The sequence below is a fragment of the Diplotaxodon limnothrissa genome, linkage group LG6 (genome assembly GCF_057381915.1).
Source record: "Diplotaxodon limnothrissa isolate DT_005_m linkage group LG6, D_limnothrissa_male_GT1.1, whole genome shotgun sequence".
Classification (NCBI taxonomy): domain Eukaryota; kingdom Metazoa; phylum Chordata; class Actinopteri; order Cichliformes; family Cichlidae; genus Diplotaxodon; species Diplotaxodon limnothrissa.
In genome coordinates, this window is record NC_140601.1 from 5,559,327 (window position 1) to 5,578,919 (window position 19,593).

The window sequence follows — 19,593 nt, forward strand, 5'->3', positions numbered from 1 at the left end:
TTAAAATGATGACAGAGGTCAGTAATTTGCACCAGAGGTACACTTCAACTGTGAGAGACAGAATGTGAAAAAAAAAATCCATGAATTCACATGGTAGGATTTGTAAAGAATTTATACGTAAATCAGGGTGGAAAATAAGTATTTGGTCACCTCAAACAAGGAAAATCTCTGGCTCTCACAGACCTGTAACGTCTTCTGTAAGAAGCTTTTCTGTCCCCCACTCGTTACCTGTATGAATGGCACCTGTTTGAACTCATCATCTGTATAAAAGACACCTGTCCACAGCCTCAAACAGTCAGACTCCAAACGCCGCCATGGCCAAGACCAAAGAGCTTTCGAAGGACACCAGGAAAAGTATTGTAGACCTGCACCAGACTGGGAAGAGTGAATCTACAATGGGCAAGCAGCTTGGTGTGAAAAAATCAACTGTGGGAGCAATCATCAGAAAATGGAAGACATATAAGACCACTGATAATCTCCCTCGATCTGGGGCTCCACGCAAGATCTCATCCCGTGGGGTCAAAATGATCATGAGAACGGTGAGCAAAGATCCCAGAACCACACGGGGGGACCTGGTGAATGACCTGCAGAGAGCTGGGACCAAAGTAACAAAGGTCACCATCAGTAACACACTACAACGGCAGGGAATCAAATCCCGCAGTGCCAGACGTGTTCCGCTGCTGAAGCCAGTGCATGTCCAGGCCCGTCTGAAGTTTGCCAGAGAGCACATGGATGATACAGCAGAGGATTGGGAGAATGTCATGTGGTCAGATGAAACCAAAGTAGAACTTTTTGGTATAAACTCAACTCGTCGTGTTTGGAGGAAGAAGAATACTGAGTTGCATCCCAAGAACACCATACCTACTGTGAAGCATGGGGGTGGAAACATCATGCTATGGGGCTGTTTTTCTGCCAAGGGGACAGGACGACTGATCCGTGTTAAGGACAGAATGAATGGGGCCATGTATCGTGAGATTTTGAGCCAAAACCTCCTTCCATCAGTGAGAACTTTGAAGATGAAACGAGGCTGGGTCTTCCAACATGACAATGATCCAAAACACACCGCCCGGGCAACAAAGGAGTGGCTCCGTAAGAAGCATTTGAAAGTCCTGGAGTGGCCTAGCCAGTCTCCAGACCTCAACCCCATAGAAAATCTGTGGCGGGAGTTGAAAGTCCGTGTTGCTCGGCGACAGCCCCAAAACATCACTGCTCTCGAGAAGATCTGCATGGAGGAATGGGCCAAAATACCAGCTACTGTGTGTGCAAACCTGGTAAAGACCTATAGTAAACGTTTGACCTCTGTTATTGCCAACAAAGGTTATGTTACAAAGTATTGAGTTGTATTTTTGTTATTGACCAAATACTTATTTTCCACCCTGATTTACGAATAAATTCTTTACAAATCCTACCATGTGGATTCATGGATTTTTTTTTCACATTCTGTCTCTCACAGTTGAAGTGTACCTCTGGTGCAAATTACTGACCTCTGTCATCATTTTAGGTGGGGGAACTTGCACAATCGGTGGCTGACTAAATACTTTTTTGCCCCACTGTAGATGGCACTCACATTCCAATCATTGCTCCTTCAGTAAATGAAGGAGACTATGTGAACAGGACGTCTTTCCACAGCATTAATGTACAGGTACATAGTTCCCTGTAGCATTTCAAACTAACAAATTATTTCATTATAGTAATGGATGCTAATTTGTGTTCTCTGCACTGTGAAGATCATATGTGATGCTGCCAACATTATCACAAATGTGGAAGCCAACTGCTCAGCCTCTGTGAGTGGTGGTGGAGGAGGACCCCCACCTGTTTTTCGGGCCTCCACTTTTTTTTTCCGTTGGCTATAACGGGTCACATTTGAGCATACAGAGTAAGCAAATATGTACTTGTAATGTGCTCAGATAATTTCAATAAGTGCTTACAGAAAGAAAATTAATGTAGCCTCTAACTGCAATTGATTTACATCGGACAAACAGACCAAGCACTATGGCTCATAATACAATTACACCTCACCTGTTTGGACTATATTTTTATATTTCATTTTTACTTGCTGCCAGGAACGTTTGGGGCCTGTTGGGTTGCACCTGCGCTCACATCACATCACAAAATAAAATGTATGAAATAAAAAATAAAATAAAATATAATAAAATAACGTGTTAAATGGGTGGAAATCCCTAGATCAATGTTTAAATTAACACTCACGCATTGACTCTGTCGGCTTTGTTTTGCCATGCATGCTCTCTTTCTTTTGCAGCTGAGGCTGCGTTACTTTTTTCCCGCAAAATTTGCATGTTATCGGCATATGCTGCCATCAGAATTTCGGCCTGTAAAATACATTGACCGCGCCTTCTTTCCCTCCGTCTCCATGGTGACTCGCTTAATCTGTGCTCCACTAATCAGGGCTTTATGTATCCTCGTGCGTGCGCTTAACTTGGGGTTAAAGCAACTCCGCGTTGATTGAACTAATTGTTATCAGCCTTTCTGAAACCGAATATTCCGAGTTGGACAGTTCGGGGTTACTCAACCCTGAGTATCGTTTTTCACTCTGAGTTTTCTAAACCGGCTTCCTGAAATAGGGCCCAGCTGACAAATGGGAGCGAGATCTCTCCATTAAGGTTACCTGGACACACATATGCTTAAATACGATCAAAATGTTGCAAGTCCCAACTTACAACTTACACAAACCTCGCCATAGAACACACTATACATGTTCCAAGTGGGCATTATACACTCAAACATATGCACCCACTGCACAGACAATTCTGGAGCCAGGAACCTTATGCATACACATAAACATACACACACACACACACACACACACAACACAAGACGGTTGATTTGTTTTTCTCTTCCGGGTGCTGTTTGTGATTGTTTTCTTGTATGTTTTTTTTTCTTAAACTTGCAGCTTTTGGCGATTTATTGCTTCTCTGTTCTCTTTATCTTTTTATATATTTTCTGCCCTTTTTTTCTCTCTCTCCTACTTTTCAGCTTTGACACTGTTATGTTACACATGTACTGTAATAACAGAAATAATGTTCATAGAAATTAACAACTTAACATGTAAAAGAAGCACATGAACAAGAGTAGCCAAGAGAGAATTTATAGAGCTCATCTTGGAAAAGAAAATGTGTTTGTTACCACGCTGCATTCAGATCATAATTCTGATTGCAAAAGCTGCCAGACAACAAAGGCTAGAAATTTTTTTTAAACTTAAGACATAACTGACTCCATCTAAGAATAAACACACATAAACTAGCCTACTGGACACAAGAAAGGAGGATATGTTAGTGTTGGTGGTGATTAGCTCATGCCCATCTAGCTGTCTGTATGGAGTTTGGATGTCTGTGCGTGTTCTCTGTGGTTACTCAGCTGTTGTGCCACAGTCCCCACTTAGCAGGATTATTTTAACAGGTGATTGTAAATTGGCAATATGTGCAAATGTGACAGTAAATGTAGGGCTGGATATTCACAAATCTGGAAATACATACTGTATACATAATTGACAGTTATCCATACCTCATTTATTTCATGATTTTATTTCATTATATACCTGTGGCACAGTGATTAGCACTGTTGCTTTACAGCAAGAAGGCTTGGATTTCATCTCCACTATGTGGCCGGGGCCTTTCTATGTGGAGTTTTCATGTTTTACCCGTGTTTGTGTGGGTTCTGTCCGGGTATGCTGCATGCAGTTAGAGGTATTAGGTAAACTGGTGATTCTAAATTGCACATAGGTGTGAATGACAGTGTGAATTTTTGTCTGTATCTATGTCTTAGGTCTGCAACAGACTGGCAACCTGTCCAGAGTGGTACCCCGCCTCTCGTCCAATGGTTGCTGGGATAGGCTTTGGCCCTCATAAGGATAAGCAGAAGAGAATGAATGGATGAATCTGCACTCTGCACATATAAATATAAATATGCTTTATTTTCTGTGTCATGTTGCTATTGTCTGTTTGTCTACTCTGTTAAGGACACAAGCTAAATTACTTGTATGTGTACACATACCTGATATTCTACACTATAATCTACAAATTGTATAGAATATACTATATTTCTGAAATATTATGTTTTAAATTATGGCTCCACAGTGTAATTGTTTACACATTTGCCTACAAAGTGAACAATCCCCTGTTATATCCCGGGAGGTGACAAATCCCTCGGGTTGCATCAACACAGGCATCTGGCATAAAAATGTGCCAAATCAAACATGCAGAGGTTCCTGCAGTGGTGATCATGTGGGAATAAGGGCGCGTCTTTAAGTAGCTTTATACAAATATTTCCACTACACTTTGTGTAGTTTGTCTACTAGAACGATTGTCTCTGGCATCAAGTCATGCATTCCAGAACTTCAGGTGAAATGGAAATGTTCATACATGCTGTCATACCTCAATTACTGTCCAGAATGCTGCTTCAAGGATTTGCACGGAGTCCTCTATAAGGTAATGTGTGACGTCTTTACATAGGCTAGTCATAAAGTAGGATTGGTAAATGCACTGTTCTTGTATAGTGCTTTTCTACTGTACTTGAGTACTCAACAAGCTTTATACAACATGGTGCATTCACACATTCATGCAGTCACTTTTTCCTGTGCCTAAGTTCTTTCTATGTAGTATTCAAACACATTCCCACTCTCATGAAAGCATCAGAGAGCATCTTGGGGTTCAGTTTGCAGGTGGTGCCTCTGGTCACATTACAGAAAATAAAGAGACTGCTTTTGAGGTTGTAATATCCAACCTGTGGAAGTTGGTTCAAAGTTGGTATAAAGCTGTGTTGTTTTAATGTTTCAAATATATACATTTTTAGAACATTTTCTGATTCACTATCTGTGATTTGCTTAAAAATGTTAATCTTTTGGTTCAAAGTTTGAACATATGTGCTTTTACCTTCATATATCATAGTTTTCAGGCCATTTTGGCACATTGGAATCTGAGGCCATTCTTGAATATACCTTAAAAACAATTAAAGATAAAAGTATGACATTTATATTTCCCTTTCTTAATTTCGATCTATAATTTGAAAGAAATACATTACAATATCTGAGATTTCACTAGTTAAAATATTTTAAAAATCCAGGGAAGGTAATAAGGTAATAACCTGAAATTCTTAAACATGAAAATTAAGAAAATTATATTTTCATTCAACTTTTATGCTCAGCATTTATTCAGACGGTTATCATACCCTTTCTCTGATCTCGCCTTACCTCTGGCAGCCGTGGCATTGTGGTTAGAGTTGGGTTAAGGGGTTAGGTGTTAAGCTGAGGTATTTAGGGTTTGTGTCTTATTAGCATCAGACTACCAATTCTGTCATGTGGACACAGCAGCTGGGTCTTGCAAGACTACATTATTATTCTAGGGGCCATGTTATTCATTGCTAAGTATATAAATTACTTGCTTGATGTTAAATAAGGAAATGGACTTCATGCCTATGAATAAACACAATTTAGTCTATGGGAAGCACCAGCACAGTTTGGTAGATTTTTAAGTATTTTTTACTACTTCTTCTTCTTCTTCCTTCCCCTTTAAATTAATAATTTTTTTTAAATTACTATTGATATTTCATGTGTTTTCATCATAGCACATGAAATATAAATCCTTTGAAGTATACATATATAATGTCTGCTTCTCTGTCTCCGTTAGGTTAGAATATATAATCATTTTTCTAAAGCTCCCATTCCTTAATCAGCCCAAAGATACTTCTCTTCTGCCTGATTGCATTCACAGACCCATATCAGCAGTAGCATCTGGAGACTTTGTGGAACTGTCTTGATGTGGCAGATAAGCTGCCCATTATAGATAGGTCAGCAAACCCTCTGCTTAAGAAATGTATAATTTTGTCTTATTTCACAATTGATTTTTTTTCTATTTAAGAGCCCCTTGCAGGTTTAGAGTAAATATTGTCAAATGGCCAGACTACAAAATCAGCAGTGTTTGAGTTCATATCTTTGCAAGCATTTATACTTTGAAATGCTGGACTAATTCGTCATATAGTAAAATGGAAAAACTTTGGGGAAAATACCTTTCATTGCCTCCATATAGTCTTTAAGTGTCATTAAGTGCCAGTCTTAATCCTATAATCCCTCTTGATGGCCACAGTTAGTTGTTGTCTTTGGGAGCTGGACTTCTGGACTACCAGTAACGGAAATGGTGAGCTAACACGTTTAACATATTGATAGATCCTAAGTGTTTTACCATTTTTTAAGTAGTGTGTCTCACAAAATCAGTTATTTGGCAAAACCTTTGCCACCCAACACCCCTCTTTAGACACGCTCCTGCTATAGCTATCACATTATTAATGCCATGTCACTCCTAAATCAGACATCATCAGAAGCATACTACATGGGCTGAGGGCAAAAAGAACTGGAGTGATGCTTAGTGATCCATAGTCCTCTTTAGGGTGGAAGAGAGTGATACAAGAATGAGCCTTTAACCCAAAGGCTCATGTTTGCAAAAATAATATTGTAAAATGCCAGAAATTTAAAAATTACAGAGATATTTTTCTAATGTTTGCATATTTTCCAGAAATATTTAAGTAACATTTTCAATACTCTCATAGTGAAATTATTGTTTGCAACGTGTTATTCGAGCCTTCTGAATTTTAGTTACATTAATAAATTTTAATAAACCTTAACCAAGGTGTGGAAGTAGCTTTTTGTGAAAAGCTACATTTTTAGACTTATGCAGTCCTCAGAAGACAGAATTGGTACAACAATGTCTTATAAAAGTTTCAAATATAATTTAAAATTTGTTCAAAATATAAATGTATGTTTTAGTCTACTCCAACCTTGTCTTACTAAATACGAGCCAAACAATCCAGCTGAACCAAAATTTTAAGTTCAGATGGAAAAACATACCTACTCCACAGAGAAAGGGCTGCTGTGATATTTAAAAAACATTTTTTTAAAAAGATTTTCCAGCACTGCATCATGTATGTAAAGTAAATGTAAAGTATGTAAAGTGTAAAGTATGAGATTTATAGTTCAAATGTAAAAGCAGTGTAATGTGACTGAGGAGGAAAAACTCTGAATAGCATAAAATACTGTAGATTTGAAAGCTAACTAAGTGTAATAATGGAAAACTTTACACAAACAACCAGTAATGTTCATTATAGCTTATTCTAACATTTTAATGAAATGCTGAAAATCACCCACTTCCACTAAGGGCTTGATGGATATAGGTCCAACAAGAAATGCAGTTCAGGAAATAAGTCTCATGTGCTGCGTTTCAGTGAGCTTAGATCTTCACTTGTCCCTATGACAGCACCATTAAGACTTCTGTGCACACAGGAGCAATTGCAGATTGACGGAATGCTGCAATGTTAGCAAGACGTTTGGGACGCATATAATTCCTTTTATTTTTTGATCTATTTAGTTTACTATTTAAATGATGAACGTATTAACTCAATTAGAACACTGCAGCAGCAGCAGCAGCCGTGCAATCACGAGGCCTGGCGTTACTGACAGCAGTATAAAGAGGATGGAGATGAGAGAGGCCCACGGGCCAATAAAGAAGACACGAAAAGACAATGAAAAGGAAAGGTTTGAACGGGTAAAAGACGAGCTTTAATACACGCTGGAACAGGAAAGGTGAGGATGACAACGATCGGGCGACGACAGATATAAAAATCCTACCAATCTGGACGCTCGGAGATCCGCACAATGCCCCGCGCCATAAGAGTGCCACCAAAAATAGCAGCTTCATTGTGGTGTTCAGGATCCTCGCACAACACCACAGCATCTTACGATAGAGGTTCCTACCAAAACATCACCTCCATCAAAGACGATGTAATCTCATGGCGTTATTCCGGTGTTATTTAGAAACGTGTCGGGCTCTGCAGATGCGCGATCCTGTCGCCTGAGGTGCGCGTGCTGCTGCTGAAGCTGGACTTGAGGGCGCGCGCACTGAATTGCCCAGGAATGCCGATGAAGCACGAGAGAGAACCGAGAGCAGCCGACTGCTGCACATGAGGTTATTATAAACCTCCGCTCGAGGAGGCTGACACAAATTCTAACATAACAGATGCACACTGGGAATTTTTACAATAACTAATTTCTAATTGCATTAAGCAGTGCCTAAACACTATTATAATAATTATATTATATACATTATAATTATGATTTCCTTCTGTCTTTTTTTTATTATCGTAATCATTACATGCGCCTTTAAATATGTTACTATGTATTTTCACATTGCTGTATAGCAGCTGTGTCTATATATATTGCCGTGTTACGTAGGGCAAAAAGAGACTGAAGCCATCCCCACCCAACGCCCGGCTACCTCTATATCACAGCTAACGGAGTACCCTCCGTTAGCTGTGATATAGATCTTAAATCCAGCCTTATGTGACTGAAAATGATCCAAGTGCAAAAACAGAGCTTTTCTGTATGTCCTAATAATAAGGCATTTGGATTCTTACTCAAAGATAAATCAAAATTAGTTAGATCTATATATAAATGTGAAATGTTGTTTGAGTAGTGAAAATGTTCTAATGGCTCAGTATTGTGTCTGTGATTGTGCGTGTGTGCACATGAGCCAGGAATGCAGGAAGACAATAACTGTGTTGTCACACAAAATCCTGAATCAGAACAATAATTGTTAAACACAGAACCAGGATTTATATGAGGTTTTACTACTGCAATCGCTTAAAACTGATCAAACTGTAACACAGCAAATGTAAATATGTTCAATTGGTCAATACTGGCATGTTGAATCGAAATAAAATAAATAAAAATAAAAATGTTTAAGTTAACTAGTATAATAAATCAATAAATGTGATTCTAATAACTGGCCTCACTGAGAGCCTGTACAGAGTCTGACCTTGGTGTGTGTGTGTGTGTGTGTGTGTGTGTGTGTGTGTGTGTGTGTGTGTGTGTGTGTGTGTGTGTGTGTGTGTGTGTGTATGTATGTGTGTTTGGTGCAGGATGGGTCAACATGACACACTGGAGCCACTAATTTCAGTGAATGTCTGACTCACAAAATGTATGATTTTATAAAAGAAGTTGACTAAAATAAATTTTAAAAATAAATAAACGTTGATTGACAAACATTATGAAAAGAAAGTGTTATCTTCTGTATTTGAATTATAAAGGAATTATGTTACAATAAATGTTCATGTGAAAATGTGCTAAAAACAAATCTGAATTACATAAACTGAATGAAACAGAATAAATTATATCCATGTGTGACTGAATATTTAAATGTGATGTGAACTCTCTATACTAGAAATAACAAAGAATATGTAATAAAGTGGTTTTAAAGGTTAAACTTTGTGTTAAAGTTGGATAAACAGAGACTGATAGATAGGGTGTGGGTGGACACTGGATGATTAGACGTAAACAGCTTGACTGAATGACCAAAATATGAAGATGTGATGGCTAGCATGAGAGGGGGGAGAAAAGTGGGCTGTAATAGAGATTTGGGTTCTTTCCTTTTTGTCTTCTGTGAGATGAGCAGTTCAGAAGATTAGATCTAAGAGGTTCAAGTTAAAATTCCAGCAGGGATGCGAGTGTGAAAACAGCAGCACAATCTGTGAACCTGTGAATTGATCTTGTAATTTTTGTCTTTCCATCGCATCTCATTTTTTCCATGTTATGTGGTTAATTCACAAGGATTTTGGTTTACATTATACTTCCACTGGATGGCCAGCTGTTTGGAGATGATCATCTACTTGGAAACAAAGGGATAAGTGCAACTTTAGGTCTGGTTGTGCTCATTCTCTCTCCAACCTCTCTTCACCAAAGATAAGAACAAAATCAGCATTAGCTCAGAGTAGGTAAGTTATATAAGTATAGATTAAGTGATTTGGTTATTGTTTTGTCATTATTACTATTTGCTAAATTGCTTTAGTATAATCCCCTGCAATTAAAGTTTAAATTGTGGACATTCACTTATTATCCTTTAGTGAAACACATTCGGCACAGGATTATCTGTACAGAACATGGCCCGGAAGTCCCGTTCCCTAGGGCAGTTGAGAATGATCGAGCTAACATCCTGTGGGACTTTTACAAATGGACAAATGGTGATGGTGGATGACCAGAGGAAGAAGGCTATAGTGTAGCAACATGTAGTGATGGCAACATGAGGAAAAGGAACACGAGATGCTTGTGAAATAACAAGGGCTGAGTGAGGAGCTCTAGGGTGGAGGAATAATTTTTATTATTGAACAATAACCATGTTCTCAATGAACCCAAAAAACTCATTAATATCAAAGCTGAATGTTTTTGGAAGTAGTTTTTAGTTTGTTTTTAGTTTTAGCTATTTTAGGGGGATATCTGTGTGTGCAGGTGACTATTACTGTGCAGAATTATTAGGCAACTTAACAAAAAACAAATATATACCCATTACAATTATTTATTTTTACCAGTGAAACCAATATAACATCTCCACATTCACAAATATACATTTCTGACATTCAAAAACAAAACAAAAACCAATCAGCGACCAATATAGCCACCTTTCTTTGCAAGGACACTCAAAAGCCTGCCATCCATGGATTCTGTCAGTGTTTTGATCTGTTCACCATCAACATTGCGTGCAGCAGCAACCACAGCCTCCCAGACACTGTTCAGAGAGGTGTACTGTTTTCCCTCCTTGTAAATCTGACATTTGATGATGGACCACAGGTTCTCAATGGGGTTCAGATCAGGTGAACAAGGTGGCCATGTCACTAGTTTTTCTTCTTTTATACCCTTTCTTGCCAGCCACGCTGTGGAGTACTTGGACGCGTGTGATGGAGCATTGTCCTGCATGAAAATCATGTTTTTCTTGAAGGATGCAGACTTCTTCCTGTACCACTGCTTGAAGAAGGTGTCTTCCAGAAACTGGCAGTAGGACTGGGAGTTGAGCTTGACTCCATCCTCAACCCGAAAAGGCCCCACAAGCTCATCTTTGATGATACCAGCCCAAACCAGTACTCCACCTCCACCTTGCTGGCGTCTGAGTCGGACTGGAGCTCTCTGCCCTTTACCAATCCAGCCACGGGCCCATCCATCTGGCCCATCAAGACTCACTCTCATGTCATCAGTCCATAAAACCTTAGAAAAACCAGTCTTGAGATATTTCTTGGCCCAGTCTTGACGTTTCAGCTTGTGTGTCTTGTTCAGTGGTGGTCGTCTTTCAGCCTTTCTTACCTTGGCCATGTCTCTGAGTATTGCACACCTTGTGCTTTTGGGCACTCCAGTGATGTTGCAGCTTTGAAATATGGCCAAACTGGTGGCAAGTGGCATCTTGGCAGCTGCACGCTTGACTTTTCTCAGTTCATGGGCAGTTATTTTGCGCCTTGGTTTTTCCACACGCTTCTTGCGACCCTGTTGACTATTTTGAAAGAAACGCTTGATTGTTCGATGATCACGCTTCAGAAGCTTTTCAATTTTGAGACTGCTGCATCCCTCTGCAAGATATCTCACTATTTTTGACTTTTCTGAGCCTGTCAAGTCCTTCTTTTGACCCATTTTGCCAAAGGAAAGGACGTTGCCTAATAATTATGCACACCTGATATAGGGTGTTGATGTCATTAGACCACACCCCTTCTCATTACAGAGATGCACATCACCTAATATGCTTAATTGGTAGTAGGCTTTCGAGCCTATACAGCTTGGAGTAAGACAACATGCATGAAGAGGTTGATGTGGACAAAATACTCATTTGCCAAATAATTCTGCACTCCCTGTAGAAAGTAATATTAAATAAATTCTAACAACAGCTTATCAAGGTTAAAGATGCTGCTGTTGTTTATCCGCTGGTTTCCTCTTTCTGGTGCAAAGTGGGCGATAAACAAACAAGAGAGACGGAGTCGCGACAGAAAAGCAGATCAGCTGATCATTAAGCAGTTTCATGATTGAAGTAGCAGCAGGAAAGGGAGGGAGAGAGAAGAAGCAGTCGCTCCATATATCGGTTGTTAAGCTTGACGTGGGAATACTTTACAAACATTCAGAGATGAACTTACACACTTGCTTTACTTCTCTCGGGGATAACTTTGTCGGAGATGAAATGCCGGGTTGGTAGCGAGGCTCCAAATGCTCAACCAGACCGCTGACAGGTCTCACACGCCACAGCCGCTCTATCACGTGATCCATACTGCTCCGACGTGCTAAGGTTATGAGCCGAGTTACGCCATGTCACAAGTTTTGTGAGGTGCTTTCGTGACATTTAATGGATCAGATTACATTTTTTATTTCTCTCCGATATCCAATCCAGTAATTTAGGCCAGTATCTCTAACCAAGACATTTTGGACAACTTCATTCTCCCAACTTTGCAGAAAATGTTTGAAGATAGCCCCTTCCTGTTCAAACATGGACCTGCAAGGTCCATAAAGACATGGATGAGCAGATTTGGTGTGAATGAATTTGACTGGCACGAAGTCCTGACCTCAGACCAACAGAACACATTTGGGATGTAGAATGGAGAAGAAGCATACTTTTAAACCTAGCTGTTAAAGCTGGGTTAAGAAGAAAGGTTATGATCAGTGAGCTGCAGTAGGCATTATATTGCTCCTCACTGATCAGATGCAATGTTTGCTGTCAAAGTGTTGATGCAGAAGTATAGAGAAGGTCAGAAGGAGCTTCATTGTATTTTTGTGGGTCTAGAGAAAGCACATATTAGGGTACCAAGAAAAGAAAAAGTCAGTGTTTAGGTGTGAGGGAGAAATTACAGATGGGTTCAATGTGGGGGTGGGACAACATCAGTGATCTGCTCTGAGCTCCTTTATGTTTGCACTGCTGATGGAAAGCCTGACAGATGTGGTTGGGCAGGAATATAGGATATAATATAGGATTATAGTGTTTGCAGATGACATTGTAATCTATTTTGAGAGAAGGGAGTAGGTGGCTCCACCAATCCTAAAATCCATATACAGTTTTAGAATAACATATGCGCCCATCCAGATTACACCTTTTTCAGATGTATAATTCATATACATGATATTCAGCAAGATAATGCTAAACGCTATACTGCATCCACTAAAACACTAAGGTTTCATATTAGAAAAGTTGTTGGACTGGTTTGCCTACTTCCAGACCTGTTGGCAGCTGAAAACATCTGGCCCATCATGAGCCAAAAAACATGACAAAGAAGACCCAGGACTGATTAGCAGCTCTATTTTTTCTTAAAATGGACCAGTTCCTCAGTTTAAACTGCATTCTGTAGTTTACATTTTACACACTGCCTGAAGTGTTTTGGATTTGGCTTTGTTTTAACAATAAAAATATTACTTAACCTCAGTTTTCTAATGCCAAAAACACTCTAAAGTCCAAATGCTACAGATTAAAGAGAAATAAGGTAAAGAGAGCTCAATTTCAGATCTTATACTAAAAATACTGAAGGACAAACAAAAGATGCTGAAAAGGCTTAGGGGACCTAAATGGTTTTGCTGTCTTCTTGAATTTATTGCCATTGTTACCATGGGTACATTTTCTTTGAGAATGTGAACTGCTTCACGTTGTGTTTATTTTGTTTGTGTTTAAAAATAAATAAAACAAACAAACAAAAAACAAGCAAAAAACAAATACAGCACATCTCTTCTTGGGGAAAAGAAAATTTTATTCACTTCCACAAAAATGATTCAAGTTCTTTGCAGTGCTGGGAAGACAGTACTTCTGAAATATATATCATGGCAATATATATTTTAAGAAAGGGCATAGCAAACAATTTAGCAACTGGCAGTCAAGCTTAGCTGGTACTTAAAACTGTGCAATCTAACGTCAAAGTACTCTAGCAGTTAGTTAGAACACTCCAGCAAAAAGATATATCATCGATCTTTAGTGAAATTTGACATATTGCATAATGCCATCAGTCTACTATATATGTATTTGATTCAGAGTCAGAGCCACATGGAAATATTTCTGATTCTTTTCCTGTTCTTGCCCATTCATTTAAATCACATCTCCACAGTTTTCTATTTGGCATTTTAAGTGAAGAGTTTCTTCCTTTTGTATGATTATATCTTTACATACTGGAATGTTACTGACTGAGCTGATTACACTTTATGTTACAAAGTACAGATAGCATGAAGTTATTCATAAAAAGCAAGGTGTCATAAGAACTAATAATTGTTAAATTAAACTTTGGAGTAGTTTTTCTGTAATGTTATGCTATGTAACATTAACTCCTTGCATTTTGCATACGGTTTTTCAAATTAAGAAAAAAAAGAACACAATATATGTATGTGTGTATTAAAAATAACAGAGAAATATTCAGCAGCAGCAATTGTTCCTTGTTTTGTAATAGGATTGCACACGGGACAATAAGCCTAAATGTCAAGTCTCTAGTGAGATGTAGGTATCAAAAAGATCACACTAGAACAAATAGTTAATAGTTACACTGTGCAAAAAATTAAAGGACCACTTTGAAAATGCATCAGATCTAAATATGGATTCAAACGCACCCTGAAAATCGAAGTAAAAAAATTATGGTGCTGGCTAGTTCATTTTGACAGAATTTAGTTCCTTCCACTCAACATGGTACTCAGTAGTCAATATAGGCCCCACACGCTTGTCATTCCTGACAGTTCCTAATGAGATTCTTCAAAGAGTAGTTGTAAAACATTTAACAAGATCATCTGCAGAGGAATGGTTTATTTGAAGAGTTTCAGTCAGGTTTCAGAGCTCATCACAGCACAGAAACAGCTTTAGTGAAGGTTACAAATGATCTTCTTATGGCCTCTGACAGTGGACTCATCTCAGTGCTTGTCCTGCTAGACCTCAGTGCAGTGTTTGATACTGTTCACCATAATATTTTATTACAGCAATTAGAGCATGCTAAAGATATTAAAAGTTCTGTACTGCAGGGATTTGGATCATATCTATCTAACAGACTCCAATTTGTTTATGTAAATGGAGAGTCGTTAGTTATGGATGCCACACTTTGTGTACTAACACCAATTCTGTTTACATTATCCATGCTTGCCTTTGGCAGTATCCGTAGTAGTAAGTTAGATAGCACACACCAATTAGATTGCAGGAATTTCTTATAAAAGTAAAGACCTGGATGACCTCTAATTTTCTTTTACTCTACTGTGGCCTAAAAGAATGTTAGAAATATGGTATCTAACCAGATTCTTGCTATGGATGGCATTAAATTACAGGGCACTAGTAGTGGACCTACCATTAACACTGTGAGGAATACTGGAGTCGTTTTTGACCAGGATATGTCCTTCAATGCACATATTAAAAACATTTGTAGGACTGCTTTCTTCGAATTGGGCAATCTCTCTGAAATTAGAAAGATTCTGTCTTAGAGTCACGCTCAAAAGCTAGCTCATGCATTTATTACTTCTAGGCTGGACTACTGTAATTCATTACTATCAGGATGTCCTGAAAACTCCCTGAAAAGCCTTCAGTTAATCCAAAGTGCTGCAGCAAGAGTCCTGACAGGGACTACATTGGCTTCTCTTCATTGGCTCCCTGTTAAATCCCAAATTGAATTCAAAATCCTGCTCCTCACATACAAGGTCTTGAGGACCCAGGCTCCACAATAGAGCATTTGTTTTCAGACTGCTAGTTTACCTTTGACTACTAGGGTAGTAAAATGGGAGACAGTGCCTTTCACTTTCCAGGCCCCTTTTCTGTGGAACCAGCTTCCAGTTCGGATTTGGGAGAAAGACACCCTCTCTACCATATAGCATATAGTTAAGGCTGAATCAGGTGACTCTGATCCTCACTTAGTTTTACTGCAATAGCCCTGGGCTGCTGGGAGCTTCCCATGATAGAAGTGTTTCTTCTTCCTCACTTTGGCATACACATGGTGCAGCCAGGAATCGAAACACCAATCGTCCGACTAGTAGATTACCCCCTGTACCCAGTACCAAGTTAAATTTTATGTAAGGTAATGGAATTTTAGGTAACAGGTTCACTTTCATAAATACCAAAGCAGATGATAGTGATTAAAAACCCTTGCTGCTATTTAAATGACCAGATCCATTTCCCAGAAGTTTAAGTGACTTGATGCTATACTCTGATTAAAACGTGTTCTTTTGAGCAGTGTATTTTAATCCAAATCCAATTTGTTTATATAGCACATTTAAAAACGAAAGGTTTGCCCAAAGTGCTGAACAGAAACAAAAGGGTAAAACACAAGATAAAACCACTGACACTCACATAAAAACATAATAATACACATAATATCGAAAAAAGGTGTGTTTTCAAAAGCAACTTAAAAACAGGAAACGAAGATGCCTGTCTAATATTTAAAGGGAGCGTATTCCAAAGCTTGGGGACCATAATTGAAAAGGCTCGTTTTCCTCTATGTTTTAGCCTAGATTTTGGGACAACCAACAGCAGCTGGTCAGCTGATCTAAGGGTCTGCGAAGGAATATAAGGCTGAAGCAACTTGGAAAGGTATGGGGGAGCAAGACCATTAAGGCATTTATAAACCAGCGTTAGGACTTTGAAAGTAATCTGTCATGAACAGGAAGTCAATGAAGAGAGGACAGGATAGGTATTACATGTTCATGCCTGTGGGTACCAGTCAAGAGGCGGGCAGCAGCATTTTGAATGAGCTGAAGACGTGCAAGAGACCCTTGGCTGACTCCAACATAAAGTGCATTACAGTAGTCAAGCCATGTTGAAATAAAGGCATGTATTACCTTCTCCATGTCACATTTTGACAAAACTGGCTTCAGCTTTGCTATTTGCCTCAACTGGAAAAAGCTTTGTTGCAACACAGAACTAATATGTTTGTTCAATTTAAAATCTGAGTCCATAATGACTCCCAAATTTGTCACATGCTGTTTGATATAAGACCCTAGCCAACCACAATTTCTAAGCGGGTTGCATGAAATATTATTAGGTCTAAATACAATCACCTCCGTTTTACTCTCATTGCAATTCAAAAAGTTCAGAGCCATCCAAGCTTTGACATCTTCAAGGCCGTTCAAAAGGATTTGGATGGAGCCTGGGCCATTTGGTGCTAAAGGCAAATAAATTTGGCTGTTGCCTGCCTAGCAGTGAAAGGATATTTTGTGTTTTCTAAAAATAGACCCCAAAGGGACCAGGTATAATGAAAAAAGAAGAGGGCCAAGGATTGAGCCCTGAGGCACCCTACAAGGAAGGGGGGCTGAGGTGGACTCCAAATTTTCAACTTTAACACTAAACGTTCTGCCACTCAAATATGAACGAAGCCAATCCAGTGCTGCACCTTTGGTGCCAACCAGGTGTTCCAAACGAGAGGTAAGAATATTGTGGTCAAGAGTATCAAACGCTGCAGTAAGATCTAAAAGCACAAGGATCACAGGACTTCCACAATCACAACCACTAAAAAGATTAGTCTTAGTAACAAGTGTCAGCCTTCCAGTCTGGCTCTGTTGCGCTGACGCAGTGATGAAAAAAAGGCCGTGAATCTAATATGACTTGGATTTTTTTTACCTTAATATGAAAACACGGCATCTAATTAAAAACATTAAAATGTTTCTTTTTTTTCAATATGGTGCCAATAAAATGTCTAAATTAAGACTGTTATAATATAAATAAATTTAATCATGCTTCTACTGTCAAACTTGAAACAACAGGGAAATTGCAGAAGAATATTTTTACATTTTTTATTCCCTTTGGATTATATTTTCATCATGGAATTTATTTTATTTATTATTCGCCACTAGGGATGGGATTTCATGATTGATTTCACTTATCGATTCGATTCCCGTATCCATTCTCATTTTCAGAGTCACCAACATCTCTAAGCACCATGTCAAAGACATTACTTTCATGCAAATTAATTACATCCGGTGGGTCAAATATTTGTGGATGTTGGAGGTATTTCCACTCTTTGTTACGATCAGGGGTCATTACTCAAAAGGAGGAGGAAGTACTTTGTTACACTATTTGTTACATTATAACTGCATTTCTCGGTCAAATGAACGAAAACATATTGTCTCATAATTACCATTTGCCAATATAAACCTGAATTTACAGTCCCACACATCAACACAAATCCCTGCCCTAATGAGGACACATATAATATTTCTCTTAGTATTTAGGTATGAACACAAAGCCTACAGCACAAAAAAAATGAAAACAAGCACAAAGAGACTTTTAAGTGATCTCCATGTTGATTCTACTTCAGAAACATGAACAGATTGTTGTGATTTTGGGCTATATAAATATATAAATAAATATAAATATATAAATAAAAACAGGTAGAAACGAAGCCTGCAGCCTAACTGCTCATCTGTTTGTTACTGGATGAAGTTCAGTGGCAGCTGGCTTCACGGCAGCTCACAAGTGATGGCTCAGCCATGGGCTGGGATCAGCATTCACTCAGCTTAGCATCGCTCTGGGATCTTGGATAGCTTAGCATTTGCATGCTGTTATATTAGCAACAACCTGTTCTGTCCTGGATGCAGTTTGCACTTCCTTTTTTTGCAATAAAAATAAAAATTATGTTCGTATCCACGCTGGAAACTGCCCTACAATTTGCTCCTCCATAACTGAAATCAGCTAATTGTAGAATACATGCCAGAACTGATAAGCGGGATTGACAGGCAGGCAGACTAACAATTCCAAGGAATTGGACTACTAGGAACCGGTTCTTGTAGAGAACCTTCTTTTTCTCGATTCTCATCCACATTGGCCACTCTAGAATACTATACCTTTAGCATGAAGTGTGACCAGTAATGTTACCCTCAATAAAAAGCATTTATTTCTAATGCACAGGATACAGTTATATTTTAAACTGCATAATTTAGGTTATAACTAGCACAATGTCCTGTATTACACAAAGACAAACATGCAGTGCCTACTTAATATACAGGCTTTAAGGGAACTCAAGCAATAGGACGCTAAGTTTTATATTTGTGAAAATTTGCAGTTATACCCGGGAACCACACTGGTTTTTGCAGCTTTGCAAACATGGCTCTAAACAGAAAAAAAGAGTTGTTAGTTAGCAACGACGTGCAATCTTGTGTAGGAACTTCTGGCAATAATAAATCCAGCCTTCATAATGGTTGTATTTTTGACACCAGACAAACTGACAGTTTCCAGTCTGTTTTGATCGACTGGAATAAAGCTGTGATAGGCATGGTTTCCTTGGAGCATCAACACTGCTGAACGAGTAAGACTGCTCAGAGATTACTGTTAGTTTGTTGGAAACATGTTCTAGTTGCAGGCATTTCTAATTTCATCACATATGGTGGATTTCTGCAATAGCTTGTTTTATGGCACATATCCATTGTTAAAAAAACCAAACAAACAAACAACCCACCAGTTTTTGTGTTGTATACCTGTATAGCAGATGTGAACAGGTTGAAAATGTAGGTAAAAAGGAGACCTTCCATGATATAACTTGCTTTAACCCGATATCTAACCCATAGGTTGAGTTGACACTTACAAATGAAATTTCAAGCATCCATGTACCTTGGAAAATATTGACAGGATGAAGGTAATATTATTCATTGCTTCCTTGAAAATACTAAAAATATTGTACATGAAAGCTGTTTCTGACAGAGTAAGGTGGGAACTTTTATCTGATTAAACAGATTTTTTTTTAATGGAATGACCTATATATAAATTTACTATATGATTTATCAAAGAAAAGTGTACTTTTAATGTCAGCACTGTCCGCTCTGTACCCAAGATACAAATCACTTTCTTCTTCTTCCTC

General features: G+C 38.6%; 1 protein-coding gene across 3 annotated transcripts in view; it reads right to left on the minus strand.

The window, feature by feature from the left end:
- Nucleotides 1-7,739, minus strand: part of LOC146629994 (glutamate receptor 2-like) — a 119,680-nt gene extending 111,941 nt beyond the window's left edge. For all 3 annotated transcript variants that reach the window (XM_085355533.1, XM_085355532.1, XM_085355531.1), the window contains exon 1: nucleotides 7,634-7,739. In XM_085355533.1, the coding sequence (XP_085211659.1) occupies nucleotides 7,634-7,739 (106 nt within the window). The remainder of the gene's footprint in view (nucleotides 1-7,633) is intronic.
- Between the last annotated feature and the right edge of the window lie 11,854 nt (nucleotides 7,740-19,593).